The sequence below is a fragment of the Nerophis lumbriciformis genome, linkage group LG09, assembly GCF_033978685.3.
Source record: "Nerophis lumbriciformis linkage group LG09, RoL_Nlum_v2.1, whole genome shotgun sequence".
Classification (NCBI taxonomy): domain Eukaryota; kingdom Metazoa; phylum Chordata; class Actinopteri; order Syngnathiformes; family Syngnathidae; genus Nerophis; species Nerophis lumbriciformis.
The window spans coordinates 10,859,715-10,875,646 of NC_084556.2; the positions used below are offsets into that span (position 1 = coordinate 10,859,715).

At 39.1% G+C, this 15,932-nt stretch overlaps 1 protein-coding gene across 1 annotated transcript in view; it reads left to right on the forward strand.

Moving 5' to 3' along the window:
* LOC133607722 (stromal interaction molecule 1-like) overlaps positions 1-13,437 on the forward strand; it is a 39,878-nt gene extending 26,441 nt beyond the window's left edge. The window contains exons 8-15 of the mRNA XM_061962619.2: positions 555-729; positions 3,693-3,870; positions 3,927-4,094; positions 5,908-6,008; positions 6,170-6,405; positions 10,498-10,584; positions 10,687-10,750; positions 12,067-13,437. Coding sequence (XP_061818603.1) covers positions 555-729; positions 3,693-3,870; positions 3,927-4,094; positions 5,908-6,008; positions 6,170-6,405; positions 10,498-10,584; positions 10,687-10,750; positions 12,067-12,487 — 1,430 coding nt within the window. The 3' untranslated portion in view covers positions 12,488-13,437. The remainder of the gene's footprint in view (positions 1-554; positions 730-3,692; positions 3,871-3,926; positions 4,095-5,907; positions 6,009-6,169; positions 6,406-10,497; positions 10,585-10,686; positions 10,751-12,066) is intronic.
* Positions 13,438-15,932: the final 2,495 nt, after the last annotated feature.

The window sequence follows — 15,932 nt, forward strand, 5'->3', positions numbered from 1 at the left end:
AATCAGGCACTTTGAAGCTTTTTTTAGGGATATTGCGTGATGGGTAAAATTTTGAAAAAAACTTCGAAAAATAAAATAAGCCACTGGGAACTGATTTTTAATGGTTTTAGCCCTTCTGAAATTGTGATAATGTTCCCCTTTAAGTGTGTTCTAATTATCATTCATTTATGCATGTTGTTATGACAACACATTTTAGTACGTTTGGTTCTCATGGAGGCACATTTCTAAATTGGGTACTACTGTGATAAGTCATGATTAATAACTTAATAAAGCAGAGGTCCGTAGTGCATATAAAAATAACAAGCCTCTCCCTCTGTAGAAGAGGCTGATGGTGTGTTCAGGGTTCAAACTAGTCCTCTTTTTAGCAGACACTCCCGCCTCTTGCTGTCTGTTTATATAACCACTATGCCGCCTGTGTGTGTGTGTGTGTGTGTGTGTGTGTGTGTGTGTGTGTGTGTGTGTGTGTGTGTGTGTGTGTGTGTGTGTGTGTGTGTGTGTGTGTGTGTGTGTGTGTGTGTGTGTGTGTGTGTGTGTGTGTGTGTGTGTGTGACTAGGTCTACAAAACCGTTGGAAGGACCTGGTTCTGGGCGTGTCTATCCTGGCGGCGCTGGGCGGATGCTGGTTTGCATACATCCAGACCAGGAGGTCCCGGGATGACCTGGGCAAGCTGATGAAGGACCTGGAGGGTCTCCAGAGGGCTGAGGAGAGTCTGATGGACCTGCAGGAGAAGTACGTTGAGTGAAGGGTTCTCACAAATGCAATAAGAGAAACCTGTGTGCGTGTGCGTGTGCTCACAGGACAGACTGTAAAGGGAGCTACTGGTTTGTCCTTAAAAGGAGTTTCAACAGGAATCTTCTTCAGTGCTCGTACACACGCACATGGGATTAATTCTACAGACTCCTTGTACTTGTTCACTCACAATGAGGTTCTGCTGGCGTATGTTCAGCTGCTGGGCTGATCCAGTGTCAGTAAATTAGACTCAAACAGGTGGTGATGTACGCAGGACATGACACGGTTTCCTCTCATTAGTATGTGTGTGTGTGTGTGTGTGTGTGTTCCTCATTTTTATTACTTCTTTATTTTACACACACGACTGGACACAGTGCCACCTGCTGACTTCTAAAGGGACTAAAAATATGACACCATTACCTGTGTGAAGTTGGCCCTCCTTATCATTGTAAATATTTTAAAAAGCACTGCAATTTGTTAGTGCCACGTTTGTGCGTGAACATTTTCGTTTGTGCCGTTACGGTTTTTAAGTTATTTTGATATACATTTTCTGACTAGTAATGTCATCCAGCCCCCGCACCTTGTCAAAACCTCCCCAGATTTGTCCCATTCATTTGTGCTGCAAAATGTTTTGTCTAATTTAGTTTTTATATTATTAACTACTGTATTATGATTTTTATGTTGTTAACCTTTAATTATTCATAATCAGCCCCCCCCCCCCATTGTCAAACGTTTGTACTGCAAAATTGTTTTTGTCTGTAATAGTTTTTATGTCATTAACGCTTTTATCATTTATAACCAGTTCCCCGCCCCCACACCTTGTCAAAATTTCCCCAAACTTGTCCTATTCCTTTGTGCTGCACAAATGGTTCGTCTTACTATTATAGTTTTTATGTTATTAACGTGTTGTTGTTCTTAACCAGCTCTATAACATCAGAATCAGATTTATTGGCCAAGTATGTTCAACACACAATAAATTTGATTTGGTAGATTAAAAACGCAACAACTACATAAAAACTATAATAGTTCGACAAAACATTTTTGCAGCACAAAGAAATGGGACACGTTTGGGGAGATTTTGACATGGTAGAGGAGGGGGGTTGGTTATGAGTAATAACATGTTAATGACGCAAAAATTATACTAGGTAATAAAATATCGGACTGCCGATATTATCGGCCAATAAATGCTTTAAAATGTAATATCGGAAATGATCGGTATCGGTTTTAAAATTATCGGTATCGGTTTCAAAAAGAAACATGTATGACTTTTTAAAACGCTGCTGTGTACACGGACGTAGGGAGAAGTACAGAGCGCCAATAAACCTTAAAGGAAATGTCTTTGCGTGCCGGCCCAGTCACATAATTTATGCGGCTTTTGCACACACATAAGTGAATGCAACGCATACTTGATCAACAGCCATACAGGTCACACTGAGGGTGGCCGTATAAACAACTTTAACACTGTTACAAATATGCGCCACACTGTGAACCCACACCAAACAAGAATGACAAACACATTTTGGGAGAACATTCGCACCGTAACACAACATAAATACAACAGAACAAATACCCAGAACCCCTTGCAGCATTAACTCTTCCGGGACGCTATAATATACACCCCCGCTACCCCTTACCCCCGGCCCCCCAAGCCCCCAACCTCAACCCCGCCCACCTCAACCTCCTCTTGCTCTCAGGGAGAGCATGTCCCAAATTCCAAGCTGCTGTTTTGAGGCATGTTAAAAAAAATAATGCACTTTGTGACTTCAATAATAAATATGGCAGTGCCATGTTGGCATTTTTTTCCATAACTTGAGTTGATTTATTTTGGAAAACATTGTTACATTGTTGAATGCATCCAGCGGGGCATCACAACAAAATTAGGCATAATAATGTGTTAATTCCACAACTGTATATATCGGTATCGGTTTATATCGGTATCGGTAATTAAGAGTTGGACAATATCGGAATATCGGATATCGGCAAAAAAGCCATTATCGGACATCTCTGAAGGCATGTTTGGTAGATTACTTCTCTATTTTAACAATTGCTGCAAAAAAATTCTAAATCAGGATTTTGAAAAAAAATCTGCTTTTTTCTTGTGGAGATGCCACTCCACAACATCACAACTGTCAAGCATTGGCAGTGAAAATACAAACTTTTTTTTTTCTTTTTTTTTTTTTTACAATTTTATTTGTTGGATTTTTGACATATACAGTCCAGAAATAAAATTCAACACATGTCAAATGTTCTTTCTGTCCTCTCCCCCAAACAAGTAACCCACAAAAAGTGTGTATAATAAAAAAATTAAAACAAAAAACGAAAATCATCAGTCAAAGTACAGGCAAATATTGACATGAGGCCACAGACAACTGCACTTCTAAATGTCCTCAACACTGTGCAGCAATACACAAAAGCAGACAAAAGGCTTATCAATTATCTCTGTTTCAATTGCTTTTCAATCAGGGTATAATTTGAGATCAGTCTCTTTTACATATTTTAGGAGACCACCCCATACTTCCTAAAACTTCACAAACCAACTGTTCACTGTCCGCCCAATTTAAGGAAATAATGAATATCTCTAATCCAGCGGGTGTGGCAGGGAGGCCAATTTAGCATAATGAGTCTTCTAGCCAACAAAGTAGTGAATGCTACCAAGTACTTTTTAGGTTTGCTAAGAGAAGATGACAGAGGGGCTACCCCAAATAATCTGCTTAGAGGATTTGGTTCGATCTTTTCAGTCCAATACCTGCACAGGGATGGACAAAGCCAAAACATATGTAAGTTAGCTGGAAACTGTTTACACCGATTACATAACACCAATATTCCCTCATACATCTTAGCCAGCCGGACCTTGGTATAATATGTACGATGTATTAGCTTGCATTGAATAAAATATGAACATTTTTGAGGCGAAAGTTATTGCAATGTCCTTTCTTCTCTCAATCTTTGATTGTTCTCGTCAGGCTGCAGAAGGCTCAGGAGGAGCAGCGCTGCGTTCAGGTGGAGAAAGTGAAGGTGGAAGAGGAGCTGAGGAATGAGATCAACACCGCCAAGCAGGAAGCTCAGCGTCTCCGAGAGTTGCGAGAGGGCACCGAGAACGAGAGGAGTCGTCAGAAATATGCCGAAGAGGAACTGGAGCAGGTGGGCAACAACAAACTGGTGATTGAGGAAAAAGTCACTCATAAGGTGTTCATAAGGTGAGGACGGCACTAAAGAAGGCCGAGAGGGAGCTGGAGTCGCGAGCTCGTTGGGCGCCGCCGGACGCTCTGCAGACGTGGCTGCAGCTGACGCACGAGGTGGAAGTGCAGTATTACAACATCAAGAAGCAGAGCGCCGAGAAGCAGCTGCTACAAGCCAGGGAAGGGGTGAGAACACTTAGGACCACTCACTTTATTCAAAACCACGGAAATATTGTAGTATGCATAGCAGACCACTAGTTGGCACTACAAGACTACATTAGGCGTGTCCAATCCACCAAGCGCTGCATACAGAAAATCTTTGTTATATTCTTAACCTTAAATCAAATCCAGTATACAGTTAGTATACCACCTGTCATGAAAATATAAATGTTATAATGAGGGCTGTCAAAAATAAGTTAACTCATGTGATTCATCATTTATAGTTATTAACGCAATTTACTTTGAGCGCTCAAGCTCCTTTATTTTAACCTCAATTGGTTACCTGTTAGGCAGCGGTGGCTCTTATACGGTCAGTGATCAGTCAAGTTTCACTAAAAAAAAAACTCTTAACGATACTTTATATAAATCTGTTACTAGGATTTGAGAAAATAAATGACGTACATTCAAGTAAAACATAAAAAAATGTCCCTGGATGACATTCTGACAATAAAATTGCATTTGTGTCAAAATATTGGGGTCTTTTTTTTAAGTTATTTTAACTGATGTAAGCGAGTAATTTACCCGCTTAATCAGGATTAATCTAAATTCAAAAGTGTGATAATCTGATTTTAAAAAAATTAATCATTTTTGTTCAACTAAAAATGTAATTGTGACTCATTCAGCAAAAAACCTTTTTCCACACATAACAACTAAATAACTGACAGCTTAGTACCATACAGTAAATTTGAAAAAAAAAGATGACATCATAAAAAAAGTACTTTGCTATTTTATATGTTTGGAGAAACAGTCAATTTGAGAACTGAAGGATAACAATTAGGGATGATCGCATACACATTTGAGCCGATACAGTACCGATTCCCGGGACTTTTTTGAGTCCTGGTGAATACTGATTGTTTTTGTTAATAAAATTGTGTTTTTGATTGCAACATTTAAAAATGAGCTGATTATGGTAACTGCTGTTCCGATGTTATATCTTGTTGCATTATTACATTTCTGAGTCTCATTACAGTAAGTTGCAATTACAGTTGCAAGTCCAAGACGCTGGACGGCAGTAATGTCATGTATGTTTTTTTTAAGCGTTAATACTGTAAGTATTGTACTTATCAAGCACCAGCTGTTTGATTGTAACGAGCATCTTAACTGAAGATGTTGAAATTGCCATGTAAAATCGCTAATGCTAATCAGCAGCGTGTCAATAACAAATCCAAAGTATATTAGCATCAAGCTAGCTGCTTTTTGTAAAAGTTGAGTGTTTCTTAACTTATGTTGGATGTTTTTGAGTCCATTTTTTGTTGGAAATGAACATTGTGATTAGCTGAGCCTGTCTCAGTGCTGCCGGAATGATCGCCAAGTGCTGAAGTCCAAAGTGAGTCAGCAACCGGGTGTGACGTCACGCGCAACCCAGGTACCGAAACATGGCACTGGATTTTACGGGAATCGGTGCCTGGGAGAACCGGCGGGATTCGGTCGGTGCCAAGAAACGTAATGCAGTCTGTACTCATCCCTAATAACAATCATGTTTTAGCAATGATCAAAACATAATTTGGGTTAAAGACATACACCACTAGGGTATTAATAACCGTTTTAGAAACATTAATTTAGGGTGGTGATCTTGCTGTACGGCAAAATATGCATACTATTTACTGTGCTTCTTTTTTTTTTATATATATTTATATATAAGATGCTTTTTACTCATTTGAAATGTTCTGATGTGAGCCATGTTTGATTTAATTCTTAGAATGTGTCAATAAAAATAAAGTGCTTATTGGACACCTCTGCACTATACACTCATATTTTGATGATGGCGCTGACATTTCAGGCAGAGAAGATCAAGAAGAAGAGGAGTTCTCTATTCGGAACCTTTCATGTGGCTCACAGCTCCTCGTTAGATGACGTCGACCACAAGATTCTCTCTGCCAAGTAAGCGACTTTTGACCCACAGTACTATATACTGTGTGTGTGTATATATATATATGTATATATATATATATATATATATATGTATATATATATATATATATATATAAAAACATATTTTGGGGCTTTCAAAACATTACAAGATCTCTCTGCTTCTTGTTCAGACAGGCCCTTGCTGAGGTGACGGCAGCCCTGCGAGAGAAGCTGCACCGCTGGCAGCACATCGAGTCTCTCACTGGCTTCTGTTTGGTCAACAACCCGGGTCTGGGAGCTCTGGCCGCCGCCCTCAACTTGGACCCATCCTTCCTGGGCCTAAGACCCTCCACCCCGCAACATCTCCTGCTCTCCGACGATCTCGACGACATGGACGAGGACATCCTGTCACCTGGGACGCTGCAATGTGAGTTTGCTGTCTTAATTTAAATTTCCGCTTTTCCGCCAGCTCAGCTCTACACGCCTGAGTTTAAAGTACTTTTCCCCTTTCAAAAATAATACCACGAAAAATACACCATTTTGAACGCATCAGTTGGAAAGAGGTAGGAGAAGGACAAACGAGGGGCTCTTATATGTACGTCTTATTTGAGGAACTCCAATGCATCACGATGAGAACGTGGGCGATTGGTGAATTAATTAACCTGTCTGACAAGCCTGTAAATGTGTGTTAGTCATGTATGATGTCTTTTTGTTATTTTTTTGTGTGATGTGTAATGTCTAGTGTTTAAATGTACGGCAGTGACAATGAATTTCCCCAAGGGGACCAATAAATCTAATCTAATGGACTAATGTCCCAATATGGCGAATGGTGAATTAATGGACTAATGTCCCAATATGGATTATTTACGTGTGTTAAAGTAATACAGATGGTTCTAAAAATGTGGCATTATTGCTAATGTTTCTCTAAACGTTAGTTCTAGGTTTGGTAACTTAACATGGGAGAACCATTAGCTAATATTCTTTTAACGCAGGGGTGTCAAACTCATTTCAGCTCAGGGGCCACATGGAGGAAAATCTCTTCCCAAGTGGGCCGGACTGGTAAAATCATGGCATGATAACCTAAAAATAAAGACAACTTCAGATTGTTTTCTTTTTCGGGGAAAAATAACGCAAGCACATTCTGAAAATGTAGATATTAATGTTTTGTTTTTTGTTTTTTTACACTTACATGTTGTGGATGATAGCATTCTGTCTTCATTTGTCATTATTTATACTTTCTGAATAATATGTGATAATGTTCATCAGTCAAATAGGTGGAATTGAGCAATGTTCCCAGTGTTGGTAATTTCAATCTAAATGAATAACAATATAATCAAATTACAGGATGTTATTAATGTAATTTACTCATTTTCTTCAACTGATTTACTAACATCATGTGGTTTATTCTGTGCATATCTGTGTGTAGCATCATCTACAACAAAACTTGTGAATTTGGACTCCTTTCATTAATCGTACATTAAGTTAGAAGGGAATACATATTATTTCAGCATATTAATGTGCACCCAAAAAATGTGTCCCCATTACCAACAACATCTTTGACATCTTTTTTTTTTAAGTTATTTTAACTGATGTAAGCGAGTAATTTACCCGCTTAATCAGGATTAATCTAAATTCAAAAGTGTGATAATCTGATTTCCAAAAAATAATCATTTGACAACACTAGTTTTTGTTCAACTAAAAATATAATTGTGACTCATTCGGCAAAAAAACTTTTTTTCACACATAACAACTAAATAACTGACAGCTTAGTACTACACAGTAAATTTGAAAAAAAAGATGACATCATAAAAAAAGTACTTTGCTATTTTATATGTTTGGAGAAACAGTTAATTTGCCACATGGAGGAAAACCTGTTCCCAAGTGGGCCAGACTGGTAAAATCATGGCATGATAACTAAAAATGAAGACAACTTAAGATAGTTTTTTTTCGGAAAAAAATAGCGCAAGCACAATCTGAAAATGTAGATATCAATGTTTAGTTTTTTTACACTTACATGTTGTGGATGATAGCATTCTGTCTTTATTTGTCATTATTTATACTTTCTGAATAATATGTGATAATGTTCATCAGTCAAATAGGCGGAATTGAGTCCAGCAGAAATTAAAAATTCTCCCATTGTTAGTATTTTCAAATTTAAAAAAAAATGTGTCCCCATTACCAACAACATCTTTGACAATCAAGGCATGAATGTACCAATACACATTTTGTATACTATCCCTAATTAACAGCGTGAGTAGGTAGTGTCCAAATACGGAAACATTAGATCTATCTTAACACGACACATGACTCCGCCCCCTCTGAAGTCATGTGCGCTCTGGCCGCATAGGATACAAAGACTTGCTATTGCGACATCTAGTGGACACATTTAGAACAGCATTTTCTTTCATTTAAACATTTCAGCTCATTTTTATACTGCGCATACTCATCTCGCGGGCCGGGTAAAACCTGTCCGAGCCGTACGTTTGACACCCCTGTTTTAACGTCATGTGTTAGCTGAGTTAGCGCGGACACACAAAGAGGATGGAAGACAAGTTATGCTCGCTGTGGCGCTAAACTACCTTGAATGTGAAGGAGTGAAACAAGAAAAGAATAAGCCTAATAGGAACCACATTACAACAGAGAGTAACAAGCTAAGAAGAGGAAATGAGCAACTAGATTATTAGTCATGAGTAGGGATGGGTACCGTTCACATTTGGACTGATACCGTACCAATTTCTTCTAATAGGGAATAGATACCAGTACTCAACGGTACCAATTTCGGTACTTTTGTGTACGTTAATAAATATTGTTGATAATGAAAGTATTTTTTTTAATTTAACATTTAAAAATGATCTTATTATGATAACTGTACTGTGTAGTTGTTAAATCTTATGACGTTTCAGTCTCATTTGCTATGCAGATGCACTTCCAAGACATTAGATGGCAGTACTTTATAAGCTAACAATGGTAGGTTGTCTAACTAGAAAGTAGCTTTTTCCATGAAGCTGAATGTGTAATCAATCAATCAATTAATCAAAGTTTAATTATATAGCCCTAAATCACGAGTGTCTCAAAGGGCTGCACAAGCCACAACGACATCCTCGGCTCAGATCCCACATCAGGGCAATGTTGCGCCCTACAAAGTGTTTATGCTGTGAGTATTGTACTTATTACAAACCAGATGTTTGATTCTAACATTCATCTTAGTTGTAGTTTTCATTACCAAATTTGGGGGTGTTAAAATCGCTAAAGCTGTATAGCAGCCTGTCGATTGCAAATCCAATGTAAATTAGCATTAAGTTAGCGCATTTTGGAAGAGTGGAGACTTACTTTACGTTCAAGCGTTTGCTACCAAGCATGCTTGCTTTGTTTTGTTGAAAATTGCAGCATTACGTAGAAGGAGATTGTCTGAGTCCGCTCTGAGTCCTGCTTCAGTGATTTTTTTCCCCTTTTGAGCCGGTGTTTAGTCTGCAACTGGAGGTGACAAGTCTGGAATGGGACGCGACATCACGTGCAACAAAGGTATCGAAATATGGCACCGTTGAATTTTACGTGAATCGATGCCCGGTGGTATCGACGGAATTCAGTCGGTGCTTATAAGAGTACCGAATTCGGTACCCATCCCTATTCAGGAGAGACAATAATATCCACAGTGCAGCCGGCAACACTTTCAGCCATAGATGTGAATGAGTAGATAGACGACACACGTCTTTGAGCCGCAAGTTAGTTTATAGCTACTGGGGCCCAAGTGTCTGAACATTCTGTGGTTTTAGAAGGCACAGACGTTAAATCTAGGATGTTTGCTCGCCAATTCATTGTTTTCACTTAACAGGCAGTTAAAGTTCTCACATATCTAGTCAATTTATACATATTTATCTATACAGTGCTCAATACATCCAAAAACCGAAAATTACGCAATGAAGACAAATTATTATTAACAATGAAATGTAATACATTCATAATATATAATAAGAATGATATACAATATATTAAAAATAATAATACCCAATACAATATTGATAGATGTCTAAATAATGGATTTATGATCGTAATTGAATCATAAGGTGCCCACAGATTCCCACTTCTAGTCAACATGCTACGTTGCATTATCTAATGTTGTGACTGACAAGAAGTTGTTTGTCACCCATATGGTATCATGTTGAAGAGGTTCATTTAGCCTACTGATGTGTATTTATAAATGGTTGATTTATATAGGCTAGTAAGGTAAAAAGGAAAAATCCATACAACACGTCACACTATCATCACGTGACACCTCTGATGAAGGCTGCAGAAGCAAGGTAGCCGAAACTTGTCAAGTACAACACTTTACCTTACTAGCCTATATAAATCAACCATTCATAAATACATATGGTATCAGATTGATTCGCTTGGACCCCCGCTAGTAGAAATAGTACCTGCTAGTGTGAATAGCCAGTAGAGGCGTGGCGAGGAAAAGGAGCGACCAACTGAAAACTGCTTACTGTCCTCGCCCACTTTTCTGTCTTTCCTTGGCCTCCAGATGCAGCCTGGCAGATGGACCGAAGGGTGAGTGACCTGTGGCCTTTGAGTGGCATCGCAGACAACCATTCGCCATGGAAACTCTCAGGTTGGCCCCTCCCTCCACTCCACGCTCTCACTACCAACTTGTTAGTACCTTCCTGGTCTTTCGGAGGCTTCCTTTTAAAAAAAACAAACTTGTGTTCCACAGCTCAGAGTCTGATGCCCCTGCAGCAAAGGATGGGAGACCCAGCTGTGAAGTTCAGCTCCCAGAGGTTGGTAGATGCGAGGGGCCAAATTACCTGCCCTCCCGCGGGCCCTCGGCAGACACGCAGTCGCTCCATTGGCCAGCTGGAATTCCTCCCCGTGCCCACCGCCCCTCTCTCCTCCACCCTCTCTCACCTCTCCATCTCTCCGGCCTGCGCTGCTGCTCCTCTTCCTCCTCGTCCCCCTGTCTTTTCACGGAGTCATCCTCTCTCCAAATCGTGCTACATGGAGAGAACCACTTGCTTTTCTGCTCTACTCCTTCAATCCTCTTACTCTCTGGAAGCATACGGCCCCTCGCTTGCAGGGGGCGCTGTGGGGAGCCGGAGGCAGCGCTGTAGATCCGGCAGCTCTGGGTACCTTGCACTGCTCGGGCCTTTGCTTGTTATTCTTTTCATTGTTAGAAAAAACATCAGCTATGATGGCGTTAAGTGTGCTAACAGGATGCAGTGGGAATAACTAAATTCATTGAAACAGGGATTATAAAGGAGTTTAGCCTCCGGTCTGTTTAAACACGTACAGTGGAACCTCGAAGTAAACACATGCCAACAAACTGATGTTTTGATGACTGAGTATGTTTCCTAATAAAACCAACAAAACAAAGAATAATTATCGTTCCCTAGAGGAAATAATGTCAAGTATATGTTTCCATTCCAGAGTCAAAACATGTACTTCATAAAATGATATCATTCATTATAGAGGCAATGATTGAAGTAACCAAACCTTAATGATAGATAGATACTTCATTGATCCTGGGGGACATTCCGAAATGTCACACAAGTGTAAAAAGAAGTTGACCACAGTTTAATCAAAATTTAAAAATGTACTCACACTTTGAGGACACCTGACAGGAAGGTGCAGTAGCAATACTGCCACCCAGTGGCCTTTTATAGGTAATGCTGGAATCATTAGTGTCACATAGTAATAATATAATGACGTATTACAAGTATTTATGTCAGCATTAGTTTGACAAAATTGTATTTGTGATGAATATTTTATAAATTGTACTCCATTTCTGGTTCTATGGTTATCATCACACTTTATCTTTGCCATCCCATATCAACTTTATTTATAAAGCCCTTTAAAAACAACCACTTTCAGTACCCTTCAGTGGTTGTATACCCGCACAAAAAAAACAAAATTTTTGCTGTTTGACATTGGAAGCATTTTTTCTCCCCAGATAATTTGTGTTGAATTTCAAGTTGTTTGACTTTGAAGGTTCCACTGTAGATGCTTTCACCTCATTTTTTCACCATCATGTTTACATTGCAGAAATGTCAAAAGTGTTGATGATGCCTTTTTGTTCTTCCCCTCCTTTCGCCCTTAGAGACATAATGGACCGCTCAGACTCTGACTCCGCCCTCCCGCTCTCTCACAATGAATCCAGGAGCATGTACGGCTCCAAGCCCCTCCTACTTGCACCTAAGCTCCACCCCCTGCAGGGTCACAGCCCCAGATTTAGAGTGGGAGGAAGCCTTGAGAAGAGCTCAAGCCTGGGGGAGCTGAGGGGTACCTCTGCCGCCTTCCTCGCCTCCTCTTGCTCTACCCGCTCCCTCTGCATCACGCCCGACAGCGCCGACGGCCCCGCCCTTTTCTCCTCATGTCCGGGCTCGTCGAGCGGCGGGACGGGCATTCACACTCCCCCGAGGTGGAGCCCCGTGGAGGAGGAGAATGGGCGCGAGGAGAGCGAGTCGTCGGGCGAACGCAGAAGACACGCCTTCAATAAAATTTTCAAGAAGAAGAAGTGACATCACAGAAGACTCACGTTTGCCTTTTAGCTCTTTGGAAAACTTCAGCCATTTTTACACAAAAGAAAAGTCTTGCTTTACTAAGACAACTATACATGTCAAACTCAGAACCTCCAATGTTGAACAGCAAAAAAAATAAAAAGTACAATTACGCGTTTAACCTACATTTTCTATACATATATGCCTCAAAAGTCAAACAAACCCATCATTATGTTTTGTCAGGTTTGGTTGATGCCACCACAGAAGGACAGGAAAGGAAAAAAGTGGCGATAACCGTAGAACAGGAAATGGAGCTTACTGCGACACAGGAAAGGGTCTGGCTGCTAAGTGCAAAATGAGCAGGACAGTTGCGTGTCTGACAAGCATCTTTAAGGGCCAATAGTTTTAACGTTCGCTTTATGTAGTTGAATTATACAGTTAACTTTTTACTGTTAAGAATGTCGTATTGTTTGTCTGTGCGGTTTTATAATGGCTATTATTTGACTCTGGAACAGATACATTCACTTTACATGTGTTGAGCAACCACCAGAATGCTATGTTTGACTTTGGAGGTTCCACTGCATTGCTTTGATTAATTCCATTGGATGAATGGACTGAAAACTTGAACTTTGTTTGCTATTTTGAGCTGTGTCTTTATTTTTTATCACCAGCACAAGCGGACCAGTAAAATATATCAACTACTCATCCGAATCTAGTTCCCACCGTTTTGATGTTGCCAGGCAGCAGAGGGTGTATTTATATACACACACAGTAAACCATAGGTTTTGTTTGTGTGTGCATGTCTCACATCTAAAGCAGAATGTGAAATTAAAATCAACTTGATTTACAAAAAAATGTATGTATTTATTGTATGTAAAGTAAAACTGATACCCAAGATTTCTTTAAAATGTATATTTTACTATAGGTGTTTAAAATTAAAGTAGTTAAAGTGTTTATTATTAAAACAAGTACAACTTTAAATCTGTGGTTTTGAGTTTGATTGTTTTGCTAATAAGACAGTATTGTAAAATTGTTGTATCCTTGACATTCTGCCAGTAAGTGACACGGGTGGAAATAATTCACTGTTTTATGGTGGAAATGAAGGAAGAAAAAAAGGAGAAACGAGAGTTTGCGTTAGTGACTCAATTTCCTTTCAAGGTGGAGACATCTTTCAGGGCTATGGGTTCCTCTTTAAATATTGTTTACAGCCTCTTGAAAAAAGCCTTGAATTGTTCCTTTGTTGACTTCAATGTCTCCAAGAATCCCTGACATTTGTTTATAAAGTAGTTAAAACGTACTATTTATATAAGTAAGTGTAAACTGGTTTAAATCATTGTTATAGTAGTTTTAAGTGTTATTATTGGTAGGTAAGAGATTTAACTATAGCTACAGTAACTACATGAAAGAGTGTAATTGAGTATAAGTAGTTTAACAGTATATAATATATTTTTAATGTAAGCTGTCCATGTGTAAAGTAGCGTAACACTGTTTCATACTTGCCAACCTTGAGACCTCCGAATTCGGGAGATGGGGGGCGTGGTTAAGAGAGCAGGACTATATTTACAGCTAGAATTCACTAAAAGTATTTCTTTTATATATATATATATATATATATATATATATATATATATATTATATATGAAATACTTCACTTTCAGTGAATTCTAGCTATATATATATATATATATATATATATATATATAAATAAAAGAAACACTTTAATTTCAGTGTTCATTTATTTGCACATATACACACACAACACTCATCTACTCATTGTTGTACTTGAAAGTGCAATGCTTTGCAGCCAGAAGCACAGCTTGCTTACTAAAAAAAAAAAAAACAACACTTACCTTTCACTATTTGAGTAGCCTTTGTTCTGTCATTTGCGTAGTGGCGAGCGATCTCTGAATCCGGGAACATATCCTTCACGGATTTGTTGAAGACATCCGCAAATGAGAACGGGATGTTGCTTCCAGCTATCAGCATAGCCATCTTTGTCTCGGCATAAATTACACCCTCGGGACTCCATTTAGCGAGGTGGCCCATAATACTGGGCTGTGCTGCGCTGCCGCCACCTTGTGCTTCGCTGACCGTCCATGAGGAGTATATCCGTTCGGCCAGCATGGTCAATGGAGAAGTCTGTTCTACAAAATTTACAGGCAGCATACCGCTTCCCCTTCCAACTGTCCTGGATAAACTGAAATTCTTGTTGCCATTCGTTTTGGAACTTACAAGCGTATTTCTTCATCTTACTCGTCGTCGGCGTCGCCATGGCTGTATCTTCCTCGTTCTTCTGCTTCGTCTCCTTGTTGTGTGCGCAGTTGTGCACTCTCTAAAAGCCGTAGATGTTATATAACGTGATTGGGCAGGCACGCTGTTTATATCGTGGGAAAGCTGACGTGAAAACAGGCTGTCGACTCGCTGGAGGGGGCGTGGCCTCCATCTCCGGCTGTAAATCGGGAGATTTTCGGGAGAATATTTGTCCCGGGTGGTTTTCGGGAGAGCCGCTGAAATTCGGGAGTGTCCCGGAAAATTCGGGAGGGTTGGCAAGTATGCACGGTTTAAAAATATTAGCATGTATCTTGTAGTATTTTATACCCATGTCAAGTATTGCAAAATAGTTCAAAAAATGGATACACCAACAAATTCAAACAAGCATGTAAGTACAAACGTACTTATATTGTAAATGAGTTAAATATTTGCATCTAAGTAGTTCAAATTAGCTCATTTAAGTACCTTAAACTACTTCAGAATATTTCATTATACTGATATATTAAACTATTTGAACAAACTGTAAAGTACCGTGTTTTCCGGACTATAAGTCGCAGTTTTTTTTCATAGTTTGGCCGGGGGTGCGACTTATACTCAGGAGCGACTTATGTGTGAAATTATTAACACATTACCGTAAAATATCAAATAATATTATTTAGCTCATTCACGTAAGAGACTAGACGTATAAGATTTCATGGGATTTAGCGATTAGGAGTGACAGATTGTTTGGTAAACGTATAGCATGTTCTATATGTTATAGTTATTTGAATGACTCTTACCATAATATGTTACGTTAACATACCAGGCACGTTCTCAGTTGGTTATTTATGCCTCATATAACGTACACTTATTCAGCCTGTTGTTCATTATTCTTTATTTATTTTAAATTGCCTTTCAAATGTCTATGCTTGGTGTTTGGTTTTATCAAATACATTTCCCCAAAAAATGCGACTTATACTCCAGTGCGACTTATATGTTTTTTTTCTTCTTTGTTATGCATTTTCGGCCGGTGCGACTTATACTCGGGAGCGACTTATACTCAGAAAAATACAGTAGTCGGGATGTAAAGAAATCCAAACTGTAAAATAGTTTAAATTACAGTAGAGCAACAACGTTTGTAAATAGTTCAAATTAACCATTGATTTATTGATTTAAACTTTTATTAGTAGATTGCACAGTACAGTACATATTCCGT